The 12,537-nt window shown below is 35.2% G+C and overlaps 1 protein-coding gene across 1 annotated transcript; it reads right to left on the bottom strand.

The window, feature by feature from the left end:
* Nucleotides 1-610: 610 nt before the first annotated feature.
* Nucleotides 611-12,473, bottom strand: LOC113483050 (coagulation factor XIII B chain-like). The gene is made up of 12 exons (XM_026854276.1): nucleotides 12,404-12,473; nucleotides 10,594-10,794; nucleotides 9,903-10,088; nucleotides 9,294-9,470; nucleotides 8,987-9,163; nucleotides 7,182-7,361; nucleotides 6,755-6,841; nucleotides 5,902-6,084; nucleotides 2,750-2,953; nucleotides 2,070-2,252; nucleotides 1,114-1,355; nucleotides 611-632 (listed from the first exon to the last, which is right to left on the bottom strand). Exons 1-11 carry the CDS (start codon nucleotides 12,471-12,473, stop codon nucleotides 1,144-1,146), a joined length of 1,860 nt encoding a protein of 619 aa, XP_026710077.1. The 3' UTR covers nucleotides 611-632; nucleotides 1,114-1,143.
* Between the last annotated feature and the right edge of the window lie 64 nt (nucleotides 12,474-12,537).

Below are 12,537 nucleotides of genomic sequence, written 5' to 3'. Positions count from 1 at the left end.
CTTTTTAATATTTAGAAAGCATTTTGGAATACTATTGTAAATAGCATGTAAAATGTTATTTTTATCAACCTTTTTTTCCCACCAAGTGATTGACTGGGTTTTGATCAAATAAACAGTTCTTGAATGAATGCTTAAATTTCTTTTTTGTTTTATTTATTTATGTAGCACTCACAAAAGCCTTGGAAAACCACACAGAACAGCATACATGCAATGTTATCACAGAAAGATGGAGTTTAGATATAAAATACAGAAGAAATCCTTACAGTGACTTTTTTATTAAAGCATACTAAAAGGGATGAGGCCAACATTGTCCATATTCCTGAATTTTCTTCATATCTTCAGTCACACAACATGTTCAAAGGCAGAGCCCCAAGAGTACCAATGTTTAAGTGTCATAGGAAATAATACAGAATTAGTTGGACTAGATATTTTAATAAGTTAAATGCTCTCAATTAGCAAAACAAAGATGTTTGATCAATCAATTTTTAAAAAGAATAATAATTAACTACTCAGTAAAATTTTCATATTTTTAGTTTTTAAATGGTTTCATAGATCCTTTAAACACTTATTTTTCTTGAATACTTGCTTTTTTTTCCTTGTCCCTCAAGCCTTGTCATTTAGAGGCTTCTTACCTGTGAAGAGAGACATAGATGCTGTTAAGATGTACAAAATAATAGGCCTCTCCTTTCTCACTGTAAAATTACAGTTTAACATCCATTTGAAGGTCATGAAATTAAATACCAATTTAGCTACATGCTGTAAGCACTTATGCTATCCAAGTCACCAATATCGTCATCAAGGGCAATACCTGCTCAGCATCTTCTTGTTGTAGCACTTTGCTTAAATCCTCCAGATTATGATGCATCCTCAAATTTATCACTGTAAGCCTTGTAAAACTCCTTCATCCTGAATTTTTTACACATATGCCAGTATTGCATCCTTCAGGTGCATTCCCAGTCCTCATACCACAAAGTGCTTTCACTTCCCTTGCCCTTGAGCTCAGACCCAACAATGTCACTGAATATGCATTTCTCAAAGCTGACTTTAGTGATCTTGAAAATATGAGGCCATCTTAATTCAGCTGTTAATACAAGATAAAGAACACGCACATACCTTTCCTATAGGCTTTCCTGAAGTCCATACTTATCTTGCTCTTTCAACACACCTTGGATATGTCAACTGTCCTCTCTTACACTGTACTTGAAATAAAGTTGTACCAGATTCTGCTCCAAAATGGTTCTGTTTACAGTAAAATCCAACATAATCCCCATGGTAAAAGTAAACTTGATTCTTATAGAACCCTTGCAGCAGCACATTATTTTTTTCCATTTCATTTTTTGACAAAGTACAGGGCTCTAAAGAAGAGAGACTTAATCAGTGTTAATAAATTGTTTTTGAAATAGGCATTGTTCTGACTAGTCTACTCTAAAACTGTATATTATTCACATTCTCTTATTATATATGAAATCACTGTATTATTGGATACTGCAGGCATGTCATAGTTAAGAAAAATAAGCCAGACAAACTTACACTTGCTTCTGTTAAAACTTTCATCTCTAATTGAAAAAAAAAAACCAAAGCTGAGGTCTTGAAGTTCTATTTGACAATACTTAATTTATAAATTCTAAGTATCTAAATTTAGACTTGAGGTTCTCCAGCCTGGAGAAGAGAAGGCTCCAGGGAGACCTTACTGCAGCTTTTCAGTACTTAAAGGGGACTTATAATAAAGATGAGGACAAACTTTTTAGTAGGGTCTATAGTGATAGGACAAGGGGCGATGGTTTTAAACTAAAAGAGGGTAGATTTAGACTAGATACAAGAAAGAAATTTTTAGCCATAAGGGTGCTGAAACACTGGAATAGGTTGCCTTGCCCAGAGTGGTGGTAGAAGCTCCACCTCTGGAAACACTCAAGGTCAGGTTGGATTGGGGTTTGAGCCACCTAATCTAGTTGAAGATGTCCCTGTTTATTGTAAGGGGCTGGACTAGATGACATTTAGAGGTTACTTCCAAACTATTCCATGATTTTATGAATTATAGGGAGAAATAAGTGCCTACTTATCACACTTACCTATACAAACTGGTGGTGAAGTCCACTGTCCTTCAGAACAGTAGATTCTCTCAGATCCTTGCAAAAAATGGTAGTCAGAGCAAATGTACTGAACTGAAGTACCATTGTCATACTGGGTCAGGGGTGGGAGCGTAAGAGCTCCATTTGCAATAGAAGGTGGAGGGTCACATTTTTCTGTAGGAGCTGGAATAACATTAAAAACATTTGAGAAACATTCAGCTTAAGAAACTAACTAATCAGCAGTTTTAACTGCCTGTCAACACTAGATATCTATTAATGCTCAGATAGTGTATTTTCTTACTATTACATTATGTCTCAGCTCAGAATGCAATCTCCTGCTTAACTTTAACCATAAAAAATCCCTTGTGTGCACTTAATTGCTTACTGCCATCTTTCTACAGTGCTTTGAGTTCCCTGAGCTTGGAGAAGAGCTCCTCCCTCATTTCTACAGCCTTCCCCATCAAAGGAAGGTGTACTGTTTTTCCATGCTTGGATATATTTAACAATTTAGCTGTCTTTTACAAGGGTATCTGTGCATATCTGTACTGTTGAATCCTAAACATCTATTATTTACAACAGATTTTAAACAAAAAGATCCCTTTGCACTGCCAAAACAAGTTATTTCTAAATAGATCTGAGATTGATTAATTAAAAAGGCAATAAAAGAAGTATTGTTTTACCTTGCATAATGCATTTCGGATATGTCAGTCTGCCGTGGTTACACTGTGTCCTCCCAGGAGATGGAATGGTAGTGTAGAGAAAATTGTATCCTTGTTTACATTCAAACTCTATGAGATCACCATGTAGGAAAATTAATTCTTCCTGTCTCCATTTCAATTCTATGTTGTTCCTGTTCATATCAGTTACATTAAGAGTGCATGGTTCTAGGAAATAAAAGCATACTTCAGTAAGAAGCAACCTTAAGTGATTTCTTAGCTCCCTTTTGTAGGAGTTAAAGTGAAATCTAAATCAATAGTTCTAAAATGGTTTTAGGTTTTGAATCTTGCAAGAAAAAACCTTATAGATGCATTAAAAAAAAAAAAAAGAATGCAAATGTAAAGAAATGGGCTGAGGTAATAGAAATAACATCCAAGAAAAAGCTTAAACTGGGAATAGTAAATCACAGAAAACACACTTCTGAGAAAATCTAGTTTCTACAAGTTTTTGTAAACTTATGGCAGACTGGGTTTATCACTGAAGAACAGAACTTATTTATTGTAACTTGAAAGGACTTTTATAATGAAAACAGTCATCCATCAAAATTAACCTGTCTGATTTGGCTGAATGGTTTGGTAAGCCCTTTAAGGGTATTAGTAGTTAATAAACAGTAAATTTAAACTGTTAGCCTAAGGAATTGTTTTGACAATTTCCTTTTCTTTGTTTTGTCACTGTTAAAAGAATTTAGACATCTTCCAAAAACTCTTTGGAAGTTTTGTGTTCTTCTTTGGGCTTTTTCAGGTTATTCAAGGTCAATATTGTTTTGGTTGTTATCTGACAGGTTTCTTAAAATTTAGTGTCAGGATCACACCAGATAGCCTAGCTTTCCATTAGACAGTTAACCTCATTTAACTTTTGAAACCACTGTTCAGTAAAGCCCGACAGAGGGACAGTTACAAAAATAAATTTCTACAAGTTCTACGAGAATCATTGCCTGAGAGAGGCTTTTATTAATGCTTTTCTGAGGTAAAAGCAAGAAGAAATCTGTTTTTATGCATTCTGATAACAGCACCATCACAACAAATTGGTATGGATATTTTCCTGAACCTAACTACAACATGTGCTCTTTCTGGTCTGATTAGGTGAGGGTTGAAAAGAAATCTCAGAAAATATGGAAAGGATGATGTGGTTATTTGGATTCTTAAGAGACAAATAACAGTCTGTGGTGGTGCAACTTTCCACCCTGCCTTCCCTTGGGCTGTCAGGTACTTAGTGCAATTCCCCCTACCCCGCCCCCCTCAAGTCACATATCAGTCCAAGATGACTAGAGAAAGGCAGTGAACCAGAGCATAAAGGCCATCCCTTAATGTTCCTGATTCCTATCTTCCCTGTCACTTGGAAATGGACTACATGTCAGGTCAAATGGATTAGGAAGGGCAGACGGTTAGTTGATTAGAGAAGCCCACTTGGTTTCTTTCCCCTCCTCCCCAAACATCTGAGGGCAATGACAAAGACAGTGGACCAGAGTGTAAAGGCACTCCCTTAGCACGCTTGGTTTCTGCTCCCCTCTCATACTGCTTAACAATAGTATCAGTATCTCCTGACAACTTAGTACATCCATACTTGGGTTGTGACCAAATTTGGTGATACCAAAACTCCAAGATCTAGCAAGTTCTGGGCTTGCACAACTGATCGAAAATTCCATCATCTGAGCTGGGCTGAAATGGAAGGTGCCTCATGAAAAAGTCAATTATCTCAGACCCTATAAATAGCAATTCTAAGCAAGACCCTTTGAGCTCTCCTGGATTGCAGCGTGCTGTGACCAGCATCTCTCCTGAGCTGGACGCCTCTCAGGCTCAGACTTCTTGAAATTTGAAGATCATCTTCCCACGAAGCTGAGGGAAAGCCAGGGTGAAGTCAGACTTCTCAAATCTGAATTATCATCCATTGAGATATATCGATGCATTGTGAGTATTTACTCCGAACTCGAGAAGGATTTTAACTATAGACTATCCTCTTTTATCCACCTCTTTACCTATCCATGTGCTTAAATATGCATATTTGCCTTCACGAATGTGGATGTCTAAGCATTTCACAGGATATTGAAATATTTCCATGCTGTTTATAAGTATGCATATGTATACTTAGATTTAGAATACCTTGTAGTAAGTTAGCATGAATCCTGTCATTCTCAAATCTGTGATTAAGTTGCTCTTTTGATTATAATATATTCTACCAAATCACCCTGTTCATCTTTAAATTGGTCAATCATTAAATGTTCCTAAAATTCAACCTTTTCACCCACCTCACACCATTAATAAAATCTTAAATTGCTGCTAAATCATAACCATGTGAGATACTGTCATCTGTATAGCTTTCATTATTTCACAGGATTTGAAAATTTGAGTATTCAGATCCAAGAATGCTGATCTGGACCTTTTAATCCAGACAAGGTACATTTTATTCATTTAGAAATAAGTAATTAAAACTGAACTGGTTATTTATTTGCATTTTCACAGTAGATTACAAACTTAAAGTGAGGCAGTTTAACAAAAGATGCTAGTAAAATAGAATTCTTTCATTACAAGAAGAAAGGAAAGGAAAACAAAGAACTATTGTAGGTCTTCAGAAGTAGAATTCCTGCTAGTGCTGGTAAATTTCTAATGTGAGTTCTAGACATTGTTTTGGACAACATACATAAGAGCAACATGGAAAAATTAGAAAGTCCAAAATGCAATTATAGATATAAAGACATATAATAAAACCAAAGGCTGAAGATTTAAAAATGAATGTCCAAGAAGTCATTGTACTCCTTGTTAATCATATCTAACAGCCATTTGAGCAATGGCTACAGTCATTCCTTCTAAACATCTATTGAAGGACAGAAAGAAATTCATTGAATGGAGAATATGAGAGAAAGAAATTAAGAGAATCCTCCTAGGTAACAGGAATAACTATGTTCTAGAATAGCTCACTCAAGGAAACAGAGGAATCTATTTAATTAGGTGTTTATAAGAAGAAGCTAGAGGACACCTAGCAGGAGTGGCCTAGGTATATTTGGTTTTGGTTCATCCTCCCATTTCTGGAATCTTTATTAACACAAATGAGAGAGAAAAGGATTATCTAGAGGCTCATTCCCATATTACATGTGACAAAACTTTCTTACAAGACTTACCTAAGCAAGTTGGTTTTTCTGACCAGTTTCCTTGTTCACAGTAAACAGTACTAGGTCCATCCAAAAAATGGTAATGCTGACAACCATATTCTACTGAGGAACCATTTTTGTAACTTGTCAATAATGGACCAAGAAGAACACCATTTTTAATCACAGGTGGAGAGGTACAGTCTTGCTGCATTTCTAACACAAGGTAGGGAGATAGGTAACTGGATCTTTAAAACATTAACAGTGGTAAAAGTATCAGACTAATAATTGAACAAAAAATTCATACACAACTAAAATGTAAATAATATAATTTCTTTTTCAAATTTCATTTTCAGAAATTCTACCCTTGCCTTACTTAATTGCAGTACAAACATTCTATTTCCGTCTACGTTCCTCATCTATGTCTGCTCTTGACTTTTTCTGGTTTACACTCAAAATAGATTAGATTTTTCTGTGATAACATGGTCTTTATTTGTTGCTTTAGCCCATGTGTGGTTCAAAAATAAACACAAGAAACTTCACTGGAACTATTAATCAAAGGATCAGCAAAATACTCATGAATTTGCATGTTCAGACAACATTAACAGAAAGGGTACAAAACGACTGAAGGTAAATGCTAATGTATGAAATAAAAGTACAAATACAGGACAGGTTTATAGGCATAGTTTATGATCACTAGAAACAAGCAACAGTGGCTTTTCATTCAGATGGCTACACTGACATCTGTAGCACACACAAACATTTTCAACAGTAAGGAAATGTACTGTAGTAAAAGAGTAGTAAGAGTAGTCATAAAATGCTTATAATAGCATTTGAGAGTACAGAATTCCCTTTAAATAGAAGAGCAATGTTCACCTACTCATACCTTCATTGCGATATGTTTTGCTTGCCCTTATTGCTGCATCTGCCTCAAGTGATGGCAGTGCCTCGGATTCCCATTTATCCATAGTTCCTATAACCATAGAAGAAATTTAGAACTAGTTTTCTCACAAACAACTAATTTTCAAACACCAAAACAGATGCGGATGTATTGTAAGATATAGTAAAAACAATATTCCAGGGGAGAACTACATAACACGGATGTCAGTTGAATTTACTTAATTAATCTTTTTTTCTTTAATCTGTGAACAACAAATTGTCTGTAAATTATGCAGCACTTCACCTCTCAAGCATTTTAACAGAGCAGGACATAAACAGTTTTGCACTTATGAAAACTGAGGCTCTCCAGAAAATTAAGGCATTGTTTGAAGAATCGTTTCTGTTCAGTTGTAAATTGTCAAAAAAGTACTAACCAACACAAATAGGGGGTGATGTCCATTTTCCTTTTTCACACTGGATTTCATCAGATCCTTTTATTTCAAAAGTATTTTCACACTGTATACGAACTTTGTCTCCATTATGATATGTTCTTCTACTTGTGATGGTACGGGTATGAGGAGGAAGTGGTGGTGGAGGACATTTATTTTTCACATCTGAAAATAAAAAATGCATATTGGTTTCTCACTATTCAAACCCCAATTAATTTTACTATACAACATTTAAGCCTGTCACTCAAAAGACATTTTTGGTTGACCCAGTGTGATTGCTTACTCCCATTTTTTTAACAAAATAACAGAACAAAGAAGTGATTTTATATTCAACAAATACAAAATAGAAGTATCACGCTATTGCACTGCTATATACAAATTCATAATTTCTTCACATAGACTGCAGGAAAGAGATGTCCCATACCCTCCATTACTATAATATTTAAAGCAGCTTATATATTAATTCTAATGCTACAGAAGCAGCAATATAGTCGATTTCCTACCCCCAAATTAAGTTTGTTATTACTTTATCCTCAAAACTAGATTTCGGCCTTGTTCTCTTTCTTCTGAGCACCCTACCTTCTCTGTACTCACTCAAGAGAAATTTCTGCTGTGTCATCAGAATAAATACAGGGCTGGGGTCCTGACACATACTATTTAATTGAGACATTCCAGTGCATTTTAAATGCTACTGTATCTTCTAGGAAAGGAAGATGAATTTCATATTTATACTCAATCACAGTCTTGTACAATATCAGCTATAAAGGAACTACAAAACAATAATTTTACTGAAAATTGTGCTGAACACATCTGTATTTTTTAGGGATAAATATAATTTCTTTAATCTCAAGCATGACCGCACAACTATTATTAAATTTGCTTTAGAAAATATACTTCATGGGAAAATATCTTGTAAGAATATACTGGGAAAAGGATACCACAGATTTGGATTAAGCCAAAAAAATTATAGTTTGTCCCATCCTCTGTCATCAAGACCCAGCATCGCTTGTATATAAAGCAGAGAATTCATTACCATGAGGCAGTGAGATCTTTTAAAGCTCAGAAGTAGTCCCCATAAAGGGGCGAATATCTGGATAAGACCAGTGATCCACAACTATCCAGGTATGTTGAACAATATTATAAATTGTCAGCCTAAATATTGATTTGCAATGTTTTCTGCTGTATACTGTATCTCATCTGGTTTACTAGACCTTTTATTCTTTTGAAAGTTTCTTTTCTGGGAACCTCCTTTATCTCTCAATGATTGGGGAAGTGATAATTGCTAAAGCTGTGTTTGTCCTCAGGATGACCTTTCCAGTTAATTCTGTTGAAAACATGTACAGTTTGGTGAGGCTATAAAACTCTACCACAATCCCCAAGCTCAGGAGGAATATTTTATTTTTAATGCCTCTCAAGAGGCATGTTCCCACCTCACAAGGAAGGATTAGATATGCTTGATTAAACCTTCATGCAATCTGAACATGATTTAATGTGAGCTTCAGGGGCTAAACAACTTCCCTGTAATTGTTGATTCTCCAGGATACAATGTACAGAGAAAGAACAGCAAGAGACCTTACCTGCTCTACTGTTAGAGTCCACTGAAAACTAATTCCAATTATCATTGCTTCCCTCCCTGCTACCTTGGCTCCATGCCCTTCAGCCAACACTTGATATTTATTTAGGCTGTGAACTGGTACAGAAACTGTATTTTGTATTCATAAAGCATTTCATGAGAAGGTGCTAGTCTTTCACAAATAATTTGACATAATAGAACTATAAAAATAAGGTACCTTCACACAATGGAGGGTCTGGATACCATCCAAAATAATAACATTGAATTAAGTCAAATTCACTGACAGAATAATTTTCCTCACAGAAAAAGTGAACTACATCTCCCTCTTCATAGATTTTCTTCACAGGATAGAAACTTCCATGTGCTATTGCACTCAAAGGAGAGCAAGTTATTTCTAGGAATAAAAAACACAGCAGTGAAAACCAGTTGGCAGGGTGGGGAAACCTTCCTCAACAGCTTATAAAATAAGCCTTTTTGGAAATTCTCGTTCATTTGTAGAATAAATTTTCCAGCGCATTACATACTTGTGCAGTATGGAGTATGGGACCACCCATGTGTTAGACACACTGCTGCTTCTGTAGTGTTTCCTCCCGCAGTATGGTATCCCTCATCGCATTTGTATAACAGTGTTTCATTCAGTTGAAGCTCTCGTTGGGCTGTGAAGTAGCTGCCGTGATTTAAATTGGGTACTTGACATGATTCTTAAATAAATAAAGCATACACACATTAATTGCTTTTCCATTTCAAGTTACTCATCTAAAATTTTCCTTAGATATACCTTAAAAGTGGTTATATCCAAGGCAAAATCTTTGCAAATAATGATTATTTTAAAATGCAGTAGTTTACATAAGCTTTCCAGTCATCATTTGGGAAGGTTTGGATGGCAATGGATTTATTTGAAACAGTGCAATTTCATCTATACCAGTGCCTTCTACATATAATTTTATCTATACGAATTCACAAAACTATCAGTATGTGAAATCTGACTTCTTTCCATAAAATAGAGCTGAGAACCTACATTAGGAGTACTCAGATGATAACCTAATATGGACAGTTTGGCCCTACAGGTACAACAACTGTAGAATTATATACGTATGAGACAGATTATAAAGGAGAAAAATGCAGAATCATACCAAATTTTTTAGTACAGCTTGGATGAGAGGACCATCCTTCTAGCTGACATTGTACTGTATCTTCAGTACCACCGCTTGGAGTATGGTAGCCTGGATTACATTTGTATTGCAGTTTCTCATGTACTTTGAAGTGTATTTCTGTACCGTAAAAAAACCCATTTTCCAAAAGAGGCTTGTTACATTTTTCTAAGTGAAAGAAGACAGCTTGGTTAGAAAGAAAGTATTAATGAATATTTTTCTTCTCTGATAAGCAAAAGAGGGGTTTTAGCTATCTTATCTAATTTTGTTTTCCTGACCTATTGAAGAAACTCTCATCAAACAATACATCAAACCAATTGTAATCACATGGAACATGACAGTCAAAGAATCTAGAGCAAGGGAGACGCTAGAGGATAAACATCTGAGGGGAAACTAATCTATTCATTTTCCAAAAATAAGGAAAGTGGACACTTTTCTTGAAGTTCTTATTTTAAAGGCTTTTACCATACATGTTTTTATATTTATTATTGTAAAAGTATTCCATGTATAAACATATATAGTTTGCATACATAAAGGTTTGATTTCATCTTGTTGTCCTAACCTAAGAATAACCCTCATTAGGCAGTGTCAGTTCCTGTATGTTCCAGGACATCCAGCTAGCAAAGTTTGCTGCTGGAAGGAAGCCATGATGAGATTAATGAAGCTAACTCACTGTAGCATTGTGGCACCGGAGACCATCCTTCTGCTGTACAAGTTATTCTTCCATCTTGAGTCCCAGTTTCAGTGGTATAACCAACCATACAAGAATACGAAAGTTTTTTTTCCTTACGCATAGGGAAATAGTAACTTCTGAAATTATAATAGTACTGGGCAATCTTTCCGTTTTCTATATGTGGCAAACCACAAAGTTTATCTGCAAAAAGATAAATATATTTCTCTCTAAAAATCTCAGCCCAGATATGAACTTTTTTTTGCCTTGATTTAATATCAGTTAGATTGATTCAGGCTTTCAAACAAGGTGAACAAAATTCAGAATACTTACAAGCATGAAGGAGCTTGTAAGACTCACTGAAATTAAGATACATTCAAATGTTCTTTAAGTTAGGAATATCAGCTGTAGAATTAAACTTCCTAACGTATACTGGGCAAAACTGATGCAGGACACATTTATTTGACTCTTTGTTTAGCCCAGAAGATTTAAGCATGAGCACCCTTTGCTGCATAAACATACTGATGCCTGCTCTAAAATCCAGTGGCAACAGTGTCAAGATTAGCTATGCCACAGCTCCTCAATTCAGCAAATGTTATCAGAACAGCATGACAACTGCCAGGAGGCAATATAAAAGAGTTAAACTTGCTGAAGAACAGGAATCTAAGAACAGTCAACAGAAAAGAAAGAAGAAATGGAATTAAGGAAAGAACATATAGAACTGCAATTAGAAAAATCCCAAACCAGTAATAGGAGAAAACCTTTAAAAGAAGTTGTGCTGAATAAAAAAAAAAAAAAAAAAAAAGTACTGCTTTTTGGTTGGGTTTTATGTTTGGACTTCTTATAAAATTATCCTTTCAGTCGCAAAAATGCTCTCCATGGCATTACAAGACAATCTAACTTGAAGAATCATTTTAAAAACTGAATCACCACCTATGAAACTCATTATAAATGGCAGAATTTTCCCACAAATTTGCACTACTGCATTAACCCTACACATAGAACCAAAATAACAAATATTGCTCTTTCACTCAATAATGCCACTAGAATTTACTGCAAATTTAGTTTTTACTAAATAGACAGTGCCAAGATATTTTTGAAATAATTCCTTTCCTCACAGAGGCACTGTATCACCAAATAACTAAATAAAACCTAAGGCTAATTAAGATTTGTAAATAATTAAAAGACAGCAGTGGTAGCTACCTACATACTTTTTGACAAAGTAACAGTGTAATTTCAACTGCTTTGCATGAGGACAAAACTTTAGTGAAGATAAGAGGTAAGGGAGACCTTCCCAACTAATGGAGCTGTACCCTCATATACAGCCCACAGCTTTGTGAACTTGCAGTTCAAAGAGGTATGCAAACTATATAAACCCAGGAAGTTTAAGCAATGTTGCAAATAAGGATAGGAAATGTGGAACCATCCCAGACTATGTTCTGCAGGTGCCATTTAACTTCCACTCTCTTGCTCTGTGGTAAAATGGACACTTCAATCACCAAGTCACTTCAATATATAAAATGTTTTAATAGTACAAAATTTAATTTGTATAAATGCCTCGAAACTGTTCAAATACATTTCTGAATAAAAGCCTGAACCTTTCATTATTACAGCTTTGAAGCCTAGATATGAATCTGTAGCCCTGAGCTACAGTGACAGTGAAATCACGATCATCAGCCATCTCGCAACAAAACTATCTAAAAAGCAGTGTTTACTCTTGGTAAAGATATGAAAGACATTGCACCTAAGTTACCCAGACGACATGTTCTAGATTCAATGTACATTTATTAACAACAGAATTCAGTGTATTTACCTTTTGCAAAGATTTTGCCTGAATACATCACAACTAGGAAAAAAACCCAGCTTTTAAATCTCATCTTCATTACTGTCTCCATCAACAGTTTCCACCATCTGTGAAAACTCCCTAAATGCTACTCTGAAAATCCA

The sequence above is a fragment of the Athene cunicularia genome, assembly GCF_003259725.1.
Source record: "Athene cunicularia isolate RWA chromosome 8 unlocalized genomic scaffold, athCun1 chr8_part1, whole genome shotgun sequence".
In the NCBI taxonomy this organism is placed as follows: Eukaryota; Metazoa; Chordata; class Aves; order Strigiformes; family Strigidae; genus Athene; species Athene cunicularia.
The sequence above is the reverse complement of the archived record's forward strand: the minus strand, read 5'-3'. Positions and strand labels throughout refer to the sequence as shown.